The 11746-nt window shown below is 49.8% G+C and overlaps 1 protein-coding gene across 1 annotated transcript; it reads left to right on the top strand.

The window, feature by feature from the left end:
• Positions 1-281: 281 nt before the first annotated feature.
• On the top strand, positions 282-11393 carry PALB2 (partner and localizer of BRCA2). The gene is made up of 11 exons (XM_025208275.1): positions 282-571; positions 1847-3754; positions 4717-5519; positions 6043-6126; positions 7377-7538; positions 7992-8077; positions 8416-8577; positions 8762-8878; positions 9311-9398; positions 9768-9916; positions 10811-11393. Exons 2-11 carry the CDS (start codon positions 1861-1863, stop codon positions 11064-11066), a joined length of 3801 nt encoding a protein of 1266 aa, XP_025064060.1. The 5' UTR covers positions 282-571; positions 1847-1860; the 3' UTR covers positions 11067-11393.
• Positions 11394-11746: the final 353 nt, after the last annotated feature.

Below are 11746 nucleotides of genomic sequence, written 5' to 3'. Positions count from 1 at the left end.
TGGTTTGGGCAGAGACGTGCGTGGCGTGATCGGCGAGACGCTGCTTGTAAACCGTTCTGTCCCCGTCGGGGCAAACTGCTGAGAGCGACGCGTTGGCCCGTAGGAGCAGAGCCCACGTTTCCTGCTTTTTACGAATTCTCCGCGGTTCGTGGTACGTGGTCCAGGACGGTCGGCGCCCCGCTGACGCGCGCGGTCTCTTGTCTTTGTTTTCTAGCTGAAGAAGAAGCTCGCCCTGCTGAAACGAGAGTACAGCAAAACGCTGACCAGGCTGCAGGTAGGTCGCTCCCCATCCCGTTGTCTCGTTCTGAACGACGACGCTCGACGGGCTCCCGAGCGCTGGGTTCGGTGCCGGGCGAGCGCGCGCGGCTGAGACTGGGGGAGGACGCGTTTCCGGCCGCGCGGGAGCATTTCTCCTTCACCGGAAACGACGGCGCGGGAAATAAAGCCGTGCGCTCGGTCGTGTCCCCGCAGCGCGCGCAGAGGGCGGAGACGGTTCACGCGCTCGTGCAGGACGCGGTCGCGGAACAAAACGGGCTGCTCGGACGAGAGGAGACGGAGAAGGGCTTCACAGGTACGGGGTTCAAAGGCAACTCGAGGCGTGTTTTAACAGCTTGGTCTTGTAGAGACATCCTGCTGCTGTAGCTCTTCCCGCTGGTCCGCGGTGCAGGCCCACCTGTCCGTGCCCCTTCGCTGTCCCGTGCCGTGCGCAGCCGTGAGGACCCTCCCAGCTCTGCCAACTTCGCTTCTGATTGAGCTGTCCCTTGCTGTTTACGTGCCGCCCCGTCTGCCCACGGCACACCCAACACGTGGTGCTGCTGAATAGTGTCCAACGTTATCCTGGCCTCGTGCAATCCCGTCCCGCCCCGGATCTGCCTCGGTCAGGATTGTAGCACCCTGGTGTTCCTTTGTTGGGGCTTTCTCCAGCATAGGCGGCCAGTTATGCCGATATTTGCAGGTGTGACAGTGACCAGGATGAAGCTATGAATGTCCATCCCTTTCAGAGGGAAGTGAGGACTCCAGAGATGATTCATATACCGTACAGGCAGTCCTCAGACTTACGACACAGCTGGTTCCTGAAAACCACGTCTTAAATCGAAACGTCATAACTTGGAACCAATTTTCCCATGGGAAACAATGTTATAAATGCAGGATTGGTTCCTGAGCCAAGGCCCAATGCCCTATTTGCACCAAAAATACCCCCAAATTTTGTACTCAATCAATTATAAATGGGTAATACAGCTACATTAATGTATTTATATTGTAAATAGCAATCCTTTTGATTTGGAAGGACTTCTTTGAGGTGACTCTGCTGGACTTTTTGAAGGGTTCTTGGCTGGAGTCTTCTCAGGAGTCTCGGCTGCAGGGTTTTCTGGAGTCCTGTCTGCTTTCTTAAAGAACGTGTCCAAGGAAGTTTGGACAGATGTTCTCTAGGGAGATGGGCGACGCAGCAAACTTGTTGCTGGCGTGGTGTCGCATCGGATCAAGCGCTGTCAAGTCGAAACTGACGTCAGAAAGTCGAAACAGGGTGTCAATTTATGAACGTTGCAAGTGCGAAAGGTGGTAACTCGAAACGTCGTAAGTCGAGGACTGCTTGTACTATCTACCTTCTAGGGCATCATTTTCTTATTAAATATGTATATTTTTGGTGTGCCGTTAGGAAACGGAGCATAATGTTTTTGTGTGCCTGCTTTCTTTGCCTAAAATAAAATGCTTAGGGAATAATTTCTCCAGGAGTCCTTAGTTTTCCACTTTTGCTAAAATTTCATTTGGTTTTTGTTTGTTGCCTTAAGTCACAGGGAGATTCTGCTCCCAGAATGCTATTCACAAATTGCATTTCTTTCAACAGGATCTCTGAATAAGATGCCTCCCGATAAATCTGAAACGTGTTGGCTACAGACTAATAGTTGTTGTGACCTGCACACCAAGAAGAAACTGTCTGTCTCGTTTAAACTGGAACCTGAATGCTTCAATAATAAAATTAGCTTTCAGGAAAGTCCATGGGAAGAAGGTACAAACGGTAGCCAACAAGATGTCCTTTCTGGCCCTAGCAGACCTAGTTCTGAGAGAGATGAAAGCCAACTGCATAGAACTGAAACGGAACAGAGGGAGACGTCTTTGGTGTCAGAAGAGAAAACATCAGTTTGTGATGGGCTAGAAATTATGGCTAGTGAGTTATTGGAAAATCAAACAGCTAGGACAGTGTCACCAGTATTTAAGAGAAGAAACATCTCAGACACAGAGAAGAGCCCTCTAAATTCCCCCAAGCCAACTGCTGTGAGGCAGGAAGGAACTCCTCAAGATCCACTGTTAAAAGGAGACTTGCACAACATGCCCCCCAAAAATGGCTGTCTCGAAGCATCCAGGCAACTTCTGTGTGCATCGATGGATGACGACAACACTCAGCAGATGATGTCTTTACATGCAGAGGACCTCTGTGAACCAACAACCCAGTGTTCAGAGAATGATATGTTTGTTTCATTTGAAAACACTGACGATGCAGGAAAAGAACGTGTACATATAGAAAGCCAAATTGAAAATGAGAGTGCAGATGTGGATCAGGGAGAAGCCTGTAGAATTTTGCATTTAACTTCAGAAAATAAACCCTTGCTAGACAGCAGAAAGAGCCCTGTGATTGAGAGCAGAAGCCCTAAAGGAAGCAGCCAGGTTGACACTAAGAGCTTTCTCACTGTGGACTCTTTTCAGGGTAATGCTGTTCAGAAAGCCTTGGAGAATCAAGAGGCTCATCCTGAGGCAGAGTCAACTCTCCTTGAAAAAGCAGCGATTCCTGAAGCAGAAAGTGCACTGAGTTCCTGTACAGTGGTGGAAGGACTCCTCTTCCCTGTGGAGTACTACGTTAGGACAACTCGGCGTATGTCTAACTGCCAGAGGAAGGTAGACCTGGAAGCTGTAATTCTCAGCCAGCTGGGCAAGGGCAGGGGCAGGAAAGGCGTGCGAAGCAAATGTAAACAGAACAAAACAAGTTCAGATCAGCCGTTTCCCCCTCAAGAGACAGCGGGAAGTGATGTGCAGTCGGGGGGTGCTCTGGTTCCAGCTGTAGGCAGAGAAGTTGATACTGTAAGTTCAGAGAGTTCCTCCCAGAAATCTCTCCCTCTCTCAGATGAGAGCGGTACCTCCTCTGGGCCTACTTCTCAGAACAGCATCACTGCCCCCAAACAAGGTAAGGGAAGGCTCCAAAGGAGAGGAAGGGGCAGAGATGGCTCTGCCTGCAAACCTGCAGGGAACGTGTCACTAGAACCTCCCGAGAGCTTGCGCACCATGACACGAAAGGAAGTCCATTCTCGCTTGTCAAATGATTCTCAAAGTGAGAAGGAGAATTGCGAGGGGGGTGCTGAGAAGCTGCAGACAGGCAAGGCGAGAGTGCCCGTCTCTGCAGTTGGCGGGACAGAAGAGGCAGAAATGACTTGCATTACGTGGCCGACTGCAGCTGATCTTCCTCCTGGTGGAAGCGGAGCGTTTGACGCAAGCCGTAAGGTTTGCACAGAACATGTTCAGAGGCCCTGCCAAGGAAGTCATTTCCTAAACCCAGGGGATGAAACTTTCACCTGCCCAATAGGGGACCTAGAAGCCAAAGTCAACATGCATCAGGCTGCTGGACAAGTTGCCGAACGGGCTAGGAATCGGCGTGTGCAGAAAGACTGCAGTGCCCAGAAGCTTCCAGCAGGTAAAGAATCTCTACCTCAGCACCAGCCCCCAGGCTCCTCTCTGAAGCGGAAGGCGGGACAAGCACCAAAAGGTACGTGACTGAATCGCAGCTTAGAGACATCAAAAACTCCTTGCAGCCACAACCCCAGTGCTAGGCAGAGAGAGTAGTGATCGTATGGGCCCAGTGCTCCTGCTTCTGACCCCTTGGGCCTCGTTCCTGCCCAGCCTTATTTTTTTGAGTCTTGAATTTAACCTTTGGGGCTTTTGCTGTCCCTTTGTCTTGTTAATGGCATGGGTGATGCGATTCCAACACGTGTGTGTGTGTGTGTGTGTGTGTGTGTGTGTGGCAGATACTTCCAGAGACGCGTGCTGCCTTGTTTTCCATATTTATATCCACAGAAAGGAAGGTGAGATGTTCCTCCTAACAGTTCTCAAAAGCTCCTTTCCAGGACCTTTTATGTCCTTGATCTGCTCCTGCTGTGCATGGCCTCAGCTGTCCACTGTTGTGAAGCAGATCAGGCTCTGAGGAAAACGCGCAGGCCTGTGTTGTAAAAATCTGTGGTGAGGTCTGCATGAGTCCACATGATGCATGCACGCAGGTGAGGGAGGTGCACAGATGTCTGTCCTGTTTTTTTGGACACCAATTGCTGGAGTATCTAGTCATCAGCAATGCTTATGTGCTGACAAGAGTGCTTGGCACAGATAAAGATTAGCACATTCCCCCGCTCTAAGGAATTACAGCGTACAAGTTTCCAAAAGTGCTCTGGAAACAGCAGTTGTTGGGAGGGGAGGCATTTTTAACCAAACAAGTCAGCTGGGCATGCAGTCAAGTTTCACAGCCTCTGTGGTATCAAGCTGCAGCCCGAAAGCACTAGAGTGACTTGAACTGCCTGGGAAGTGTGTTACGTGCCCAAAAACATGCTGCTTCCAACGATCTTCACTGCTGCTCTAACATGAATTGGGGCATTATTTTACTGTAATAAGTGAGAGGATAGGGTGGAGGTTTTGCAGGAGGTGATGCTCTCTTCCTGCTGTCTCTTATCCTGTTCCCAGGTAAGAGAAGGAACAGTCGGCAGCAGGATTTAGAGGGTCCGGCTCCTTCTGCCCATCTTGTGGAGCCTGGTGTCCTGGAGCCCCCTTTTCACTTTCAGAACAAGATGCTCAGTCCCAAGTGGCTGCCCTCGGTGCTGGAAATCAGAGACTTCCACTTACCGGATGAGGAGTTTGGACTCCTCAAAGATGCAAAACTACAGTCCTCTGCAAGAGACTTGGAGCCCTTTGTTCCTGTACCATCTGGAGGCGGTGAGGCTTCCGGGGGGACACAGCCTCAGCGAATGAATACAGAAGGCCAAAGTCTCGAACACACTTTGATTTCTCCTCCAAAAACTGTGTCGCCAAAGCTGCCTCACTTTGAAGGCCAGCTGCCCCAGCAGGAGCTTTCTTTAAGCAAGGTGCTGCTTATCCCCCTGAGTGCTGTTTCAGCTGGTGCACCCAGTCAGCTCGAGTCGCAGGGTCCCATGCCTGCGTTCCCTTCCCTGGGTGCAACCCCTGCTCTCCTCTCGCTGGGACACAGTGGGGCTTTACCCCACTCATTTTCTGCACCATCTTTGCAAATGAAAACTGACACTGCCGAAGAGCCAGGGGGTCATGCTGGGGAGGGCACCGAGTGCAGTGACTCCAGAATTCTGCACTCTGGTGGTTGTGGAACAGGATCTGCTGGAAGAGATGAAGTACAGTGTGGCAAGGCAGAGAGCTTTCTGGAAAACAAAGGAGACCCTGATGAAGATGTCCCTCTTGAGGAGCATCAGCAGTCAGGGAGCGTGCACAAGGAATGCTGCAGCGCTGCTGCTGAACAGGTGAAAGCACTGCCTTCCTGCTAAGAGGTGGGGCAGGGAATGCTGGGTCAGGTATGGAAGGTAAATATGAAATATGTGAGTGCACAGAAGATTTTTTTTACAGCTGATCTACCTTAGGCAAAGGTCCCAGCTGGGAACTGGTAAGGATGGCAATAGCAATCAAAAGAATTGAGATGCAAGATGGGTATAGGCAAAGGCTGAGCAGAGAAAAATGAAGTCCCTGTGTCTTGAATGGTGATCTGTAGAATGCGTCTATTCTGCATGGGTGCTGCAGCGACAGGCATGCCAGGAGACGGGGTTGGGGGGATCATAAAAGATTTGGAGGTTTGTTTTGAGACGAGTCAGTTGGAGAAGCAGCACAGATGTTCTCTAGGGGCTCTCTTGTTTTCCACAACATGCCAAGGAATGCTCTTAAAGCTGCTGTCCAGCAGACAGATGCAGAACAGATTCCTACTTCTCCATGTGCTGAGCATTATTTCAAGTTGTTGTTTTTATAGGAGTTCCTTGTTATCTGTTTGTACAGAACAAAATGATGCCGGATCACATGGCTATGTCATGGAGCAGCAGCCTGAGAGAAGGAAGCTTGCGGCTGGTCTCAAAGTTAAAGGTGGGGGTATTTTACTCAATTGCTTCTACAGGTAGCTGCGTCTTAATAAAAAGTTATGTATTTACAGAGGTCCTAAGTCGCATGCATCTGAAGTCTAAATAAAAGTATAATAAAATGAATGCAGACGTTGTGAAACAAAACAGGCCTGTTGGAAAAAATTGAACTCTGCCCCTAATCAGTCTGTTCCTTCTTTGCGTCTCATAAAAAAAGCAGCTAACAGCTTTGGCCAGAATCCAACACATCCCCTTCTAATAAAAAAACATCGGATAGATGCACATCTAAACACACGTGACTGCAATAACAACGAGCCTGGTCCTTGTTACCCTGTCAGCCAAAATGGCCTCCTAGTTTAATACTGCCTTCCCCTGTGTCGTGGACAGTGACTGCCTGCAGTCCTTCATTGTCCTCCTCTGACATGGGTCAGAGGTAAGGACTAGGGCGCTGTGAATTATGCACATGGACATTTGCACCTGCTTGGAGGCAAGCCTGGGTTGGATGCATTTGTGTGCTACAACCGAGGAAGACAGCAGTTGAGGTGGTTGGTACAGCTGATCCGTCTGCTCTCCCTCCACAGCAGTGTCTCCTTGTAGTCTTCCTCATCTTTTGTCTTGCAGAAGGTAGAGAACAGTTTGTGGGCAGGGAGCAATGGCTGTGGGAAAGGGCACTGAACTCCAAACAAACTTGCAGGGGTGGGGCCAGTTCTGGATCAAGCTGCAGGATTTTATCCAAGAAACAAACCCTGGGTTTGCACAGCCAGCCAAAAACAATAGAATCGGACCTGAAAGTTACTTTACAGGGAAGGAAAGAATTGCCATTGCCTTGTAGAACATCAAACTCCTTCCCAGAGCCCGAGCCCTCAGGGTTATCTGTGACTGCCCTCTCCTGCTCACAGAAGCAAGGGGAATAGCAGCACCTGACACACACAGGGGCCAGGCCAGCTTTATCACGCAGCTCTGCCAGCCACCTCCGAGCTGGTGTCAAGTGTGTTCCAGCTCGTGGTCCCACCTCATGTACAGTGGCAGGGGATGTGATGTGGATGGGTAGATACCCTCTATTCCCAGGATGAAGCCCACTGTATTCATTTTCCTTGTTGCCTTAATAGCCGTTGAAGCCAGGGCATAGAGGTAACGCTCTGGAGCACCAGCTCCAACCCCTCATTGCAGGACAGCCCTTACTGGGGTGGCAGGGTGGATCTGCAGGATCAGTAGCTGTGGCTACTGGAATAACTTCAGCACTTTTGTTTTGGATAGGATCCCTCTGGCTCTTGTGCCGTGGACGTGAGCACAGTATGGTGGGAAGAGACTGGCTGCCCAGAACTGTGCATTGTGACTGCTTGCGAGACCTCCGTTTCGTTATGGAAACCTCTGTCTTCTGACCAGTGGAGAAATATGTGCACCTGGCACCTCACAGAGGTACAAGACAGAGACTTTATTTCTGTGGTTTGGGGCAATTGTCTGATCATGTTGGACTACTTCCCAAGAAGCAAATAACTGCAGACTCAGGGAGAGATTCCTTAGGTGGCATAAACTGGTGTAGCTCCATCAAAGCCAACTAAGGAAAAAGATTTGCACCAGTTAAAGAAATAGCCTGATTCTGGGGGGGCAGGTAAGTCAATTCCATGTGAAATGTTGAGTGCTAATTGCCCGGCAGCCTGGCTGCTTACATTAGGAGCCTGCTCTTCCTTCAACTTGCCTGTTTTGTTTGAGGTCTTTTAGGGGAAGAATTGATGGTGGTAGATTTTCTGCTTAATTTAACTGTTCTTTAAGGGGTTGGAAAAATTAGTTCAATTGTCTTTAGATGATATAGAAAATCTAACTAAAAATTATACTGTGGTTGAAACTAATTACCTGTCTTTGCCTTCATAGAAGCCAGTCATACAAATTGTTCCTCTGCCAGATGTCCATAATCTGGTATGTGCAGCCTTGGGGGACTTGGAGATTGGAGAACTAAGGTGAGTCATCCTGGGCGTGTGGCTTTTATTTTATACCGAACACTTCTAACCTCCCAGTTTCTCCAGTTTGACATCAAAGAACGCTCTGCTAATTAATTCTCTTGCACAGAGGCTGAAGTTATCTCTTGCTAATCTGTCAGTTCCAAGTACTATTTTAAAAAGCACTCTAGCAATGGGAAATGCTTAGCAGAAGCAGAAACTTAATTACCCTACAAGGATTCTCTTACTCCTTGTTTCCTCTGATAAAAGCGTAATCATTTCTGGGTGATGCCGAAAGCCATGTTTGGGTGGTTTCCTTTCTCCTTCACAATGCAGCCTTCTGTTTTGATTTGGTTTAGGGTCTTGCTTTGTTCTTCTGAAGACGGCTCCCTAAAGCAATCAGTAGTGAAAACTGGAAACATAAAAGCTGTTCTTGGGCTAAAAGACAGGAGGCTGGTCAGCAGCAGCAGGACCTTTCAAGAGCAGCAAGTGGAGATAATCTCCTTCTTGGAGCCAGGAAGGTAAGAAGGCTGGCAGTTTGACGGTCTCAGCGGCGGTGATGACTTCAGAGGCTGCATGCAGGGAGTTTGCTGTTCTTTCTGGGGTGTTGCAGCATGTGAACCCTTTCCATGTTCTCTTGCATAGTAAGTAATGTGACAGCCTGTTTTCCCCAATATCTTCTGTTTATCCACACGTGTTGTCCAGAAATAACAAGAGGAAGACTTTGATGGCCCCAAAAGAGACGGTTCTGGCTTTTGCTGAGGTAGAAGGTATTAGAGATGCCTTGATCGGCACTACAACAGTGAACAGTGTTGTTGTTTGGTAAGTGCTTGCTTCTGTCACCGGGACTTTGGAGCGGGAATGTTGCTAGCAAGGTGATCTATTGTGGGGGGCGGCAAGGGGCACCTAGTCCTTAGCTATGGGATCTAGTCACACAGGGCATAGAGCACAGTTTGCTTCTGATCTATTGAAATGTTAATTGTCAGTGAGGCCTGGAGCCTGGGGCAGAATTTCTGCTTTGTTTCTATAAATCCAGATGAAAACACAGCAAATGAGCAGTAAGATGATGACAGCACAGCTTCCATCCTCAGCCTTTGTCCACTATTTATTTAGGACAGTTGCTCTCTGGAGCAAGGACCATGCCTTCCCCTCTCTATTTGGACAGCATTTCACACACCGGTACTGCAGCCGTCTAAAGAATACAGACAATTTGCAGAACGTAAAACAGTCCAATTCTGTTTCTTTGGCCTGCAGGAACTTGAAAACTGGTCAGCTCCTGAAAAAAATGCATGTTGGTTATTCCTATCCAGCTTCAGTGTGCCATCGGGCCTATTCTGACTCCGTACGTATGTAAAAAAAAAATATCCTGCTGTCTATATGCTGAGTTAGACTCCCATTCATGCCTTGAGAGAGAAACTTATGATCACCCAAACTAATCGGCACTATTGTACCAGAAGCAACCCCAGGCCACATCCTCTGCTAACCTAAGCCTCATCTCCGGTACTTTCACAAGACAATTGCAGAGTGGAGCATAGAAGCATGATATTCTTGTTCGTTTGCATCTGTACTGTGGTGTGAGACCCTTCAAAAATATCTAGAGGGGCAAGTGGTCACAGCACATAGTTGCTACAGGTGCCTGGTTACAGGAGAAGGCGTAACGATTTTTCTTCTATCATTCGCTCTAATGTGGTATTTTTCCTTTGTAAACCAGGGCCTCCTGTTTGTTGTTTTAAGTCACCCTCATGCCAAAGAGAGCGAGTCCTGCGGAAACCCTGCGTTCCGGGTGATCGCGTTCAATCCCAAGACGGGCAGGAGCACTGGTGTCATGTTTCTCTCTCTCCCCCCTGGACACACTGGCAGGCAAGTACCTCAGGAGTCATGTAAAGGAGCTGCACTTACTCCCTTTTTTTCTTTCTGGAAGTAGAGAGCTGCCATTGTTCTAGGATAAAAGCTGTCTGTGGCCCAGCTGAGAGGGCAGGCAATCTGCAAGGACCCACCTGCCACTGTTTGACACTAATGAGGTTGCCATAAATCACGGACAGCCTCTGTACGTCCAGCAGAATGCAGGGAGGGTGTCGCCTGCTTCCTGCCTGCTTCCTGCACAAGTCTGTGAGCTAACCTCTGAGCTCCCTGCGTCCTGCTGCGTCAGGGACTTCTTTGTGAGCGAGCCCTGTTTGTGACCAGGGAACGGCTTTTGCTCATGAAATGTTTGTGGGATGAGAGGTCAGGTCACTGGATTCAGAAGTTAGTCCTGCAGGCAAAGCCCTGCTAAAGCACAGGCAAATTGACACTGGAAGGGCTTTAAAAACATTTTGGGAACTTCTTTCGAGGGATGAGCACATTTTTTAGGAGGTTGCAGTTGGTAGACAGATGACCTGCTATATTCACTGTGGAGACTGAGGCAGCTGCACTCAAATCATGCAGCCTTGCTTACATGCAGAAGTGCTTTGCAGCTTGAGACGACATCGTGATGCTAAGCAGCTTCTACATTTCTAGGCGAGTGACACCACGGGGCTGTCTCCTGCCTCTTGCTCGCATGCAGTGAAGAACACAATCCGCGTGGCACTGCCACTTCCTACAATTGGCTTAAATTCTTCATTGCTTTTGTTACCCACAAGATGCTTTTCCACGCGGAAGCTTTGCATTTATTTTACACACAGTGAGTGAATGTGGAATAATAGTGTGGTATCTCACATAATAACACTTCACGTGAACAGCGCTGCAGAATCCTCACTGTTCTGTGCATGGCTCTAGGTACCTGGAGGGCGAAGTGAAGGACGCCTCCGCAGCAGCTGTCTTAACATCTGGCACCATTGCAGTGTGGGACTTGCTCCTCGGGGACTGCGCTACCTTGCTTCCTCCGGAGTCTGGCGAGCCTTGGTCGCTGGTGAGGTGGTCAGCCAGGGACTCCTACCTGCTGGCTGGACAGAAAGATGGCAGCGTGTGCGTCTACAGCTATTCACCAGCCACGGCAGGGGGGCGGGAAGAGGGCAGGACAGGGGCTTCTTAAAGCTAAGAGGAGGATTTGCCCCGAGCAAATTTGCACTGAGCGAGCTGAGCAGATAGGGTTTCCTCGCTGGATCCTCAGCATTGGCTGTTTGCTTCTCCCCAAAGGATCTGTTTCAATTTGAGTCGTTTTGGGGGGCGATCTGCCAGCTGTCTTCTGTTTTTTCCTGTTTTCCTTGTTTGGTGTCATCTGGAAGTTACCGGTATGTGGTTAACCGGTGGGCCAGGTCTGCCTGCTCGTGCGCCGAGTGTGAACACATCGCTGTTAAAAGCGTTTTCAGGGGTGACCTAAATGTAACATAACACATTAAACTTTATTTTTTTAAAGCTTGCCGTGTGACTTGCCGGAGTGATTTCCTAGTTTCCTGATTGGTAAATGGTCCTCGGTGCTGACCTGAGCACAGCGCGGAGTGAAAACGTGCACGTGGACACTGTCCCTGCGTGACAGGCCCTGCAGGCGGGGGAGCGGGGATCCCTCTGCCACCGCCAGCCAATGGTGTGACCTGTCTTTCACACCCGGGTCACTGCTTCACCCGTGTCGCTGGTCCCCGGGGGCGAGGGCAGAGCCCAGGGTCGCCTGCATAGGGTCAAACCCGCGTGGGAAAGAGCAGCGTGGGGCAGCACCTGCCGCCCGACAGCGGGGCTCGCGTGGCCCGACGAGCTCCGGCTCCGGCAGCCGCCCAG

The sequence above is a fragment of the Alligator sinensis genome, unplaced genomic scaffold (genome assembly GCF_000455745.1).
Source record: "Alligator sinensis unplaced genomic scaffold, ASM45574v1 scaffold1164_1, whole genome shotgun sequence".
Taxonomy (NCBI): Eukaryota; Metazoa; Chordata; order Crocodylia; family Alligatoridae; genus Alligator; species Alligator sinensis.
This window is presented reverse-complemented; position numbering and strand designations above follow the sequence as displayed.

Coding starts and splice junctions, on each gene's coding strand:
- PALB2 (XM_025208275.1), top strand. CDS start 1,861: ATGCCTCCCGATAAATCTGAAACGTGTTGGCTACAGACTAATAGTTGT. Junction 6,127..7,376: donor GGCTGGTCTCAAAGTTAAAG/GTGGGGGTATTT, acceptor TGTTTTGGATAG/GATCCCTCTGGCTCTTGTGC. Junction 8,879..9,310: donor GTGAACAGTGTTGTTGTTTG/GTAAGTGCTTGC, acceptor TTTGGCCTGCAG/GAACTTGAAAACTGGTCAGC.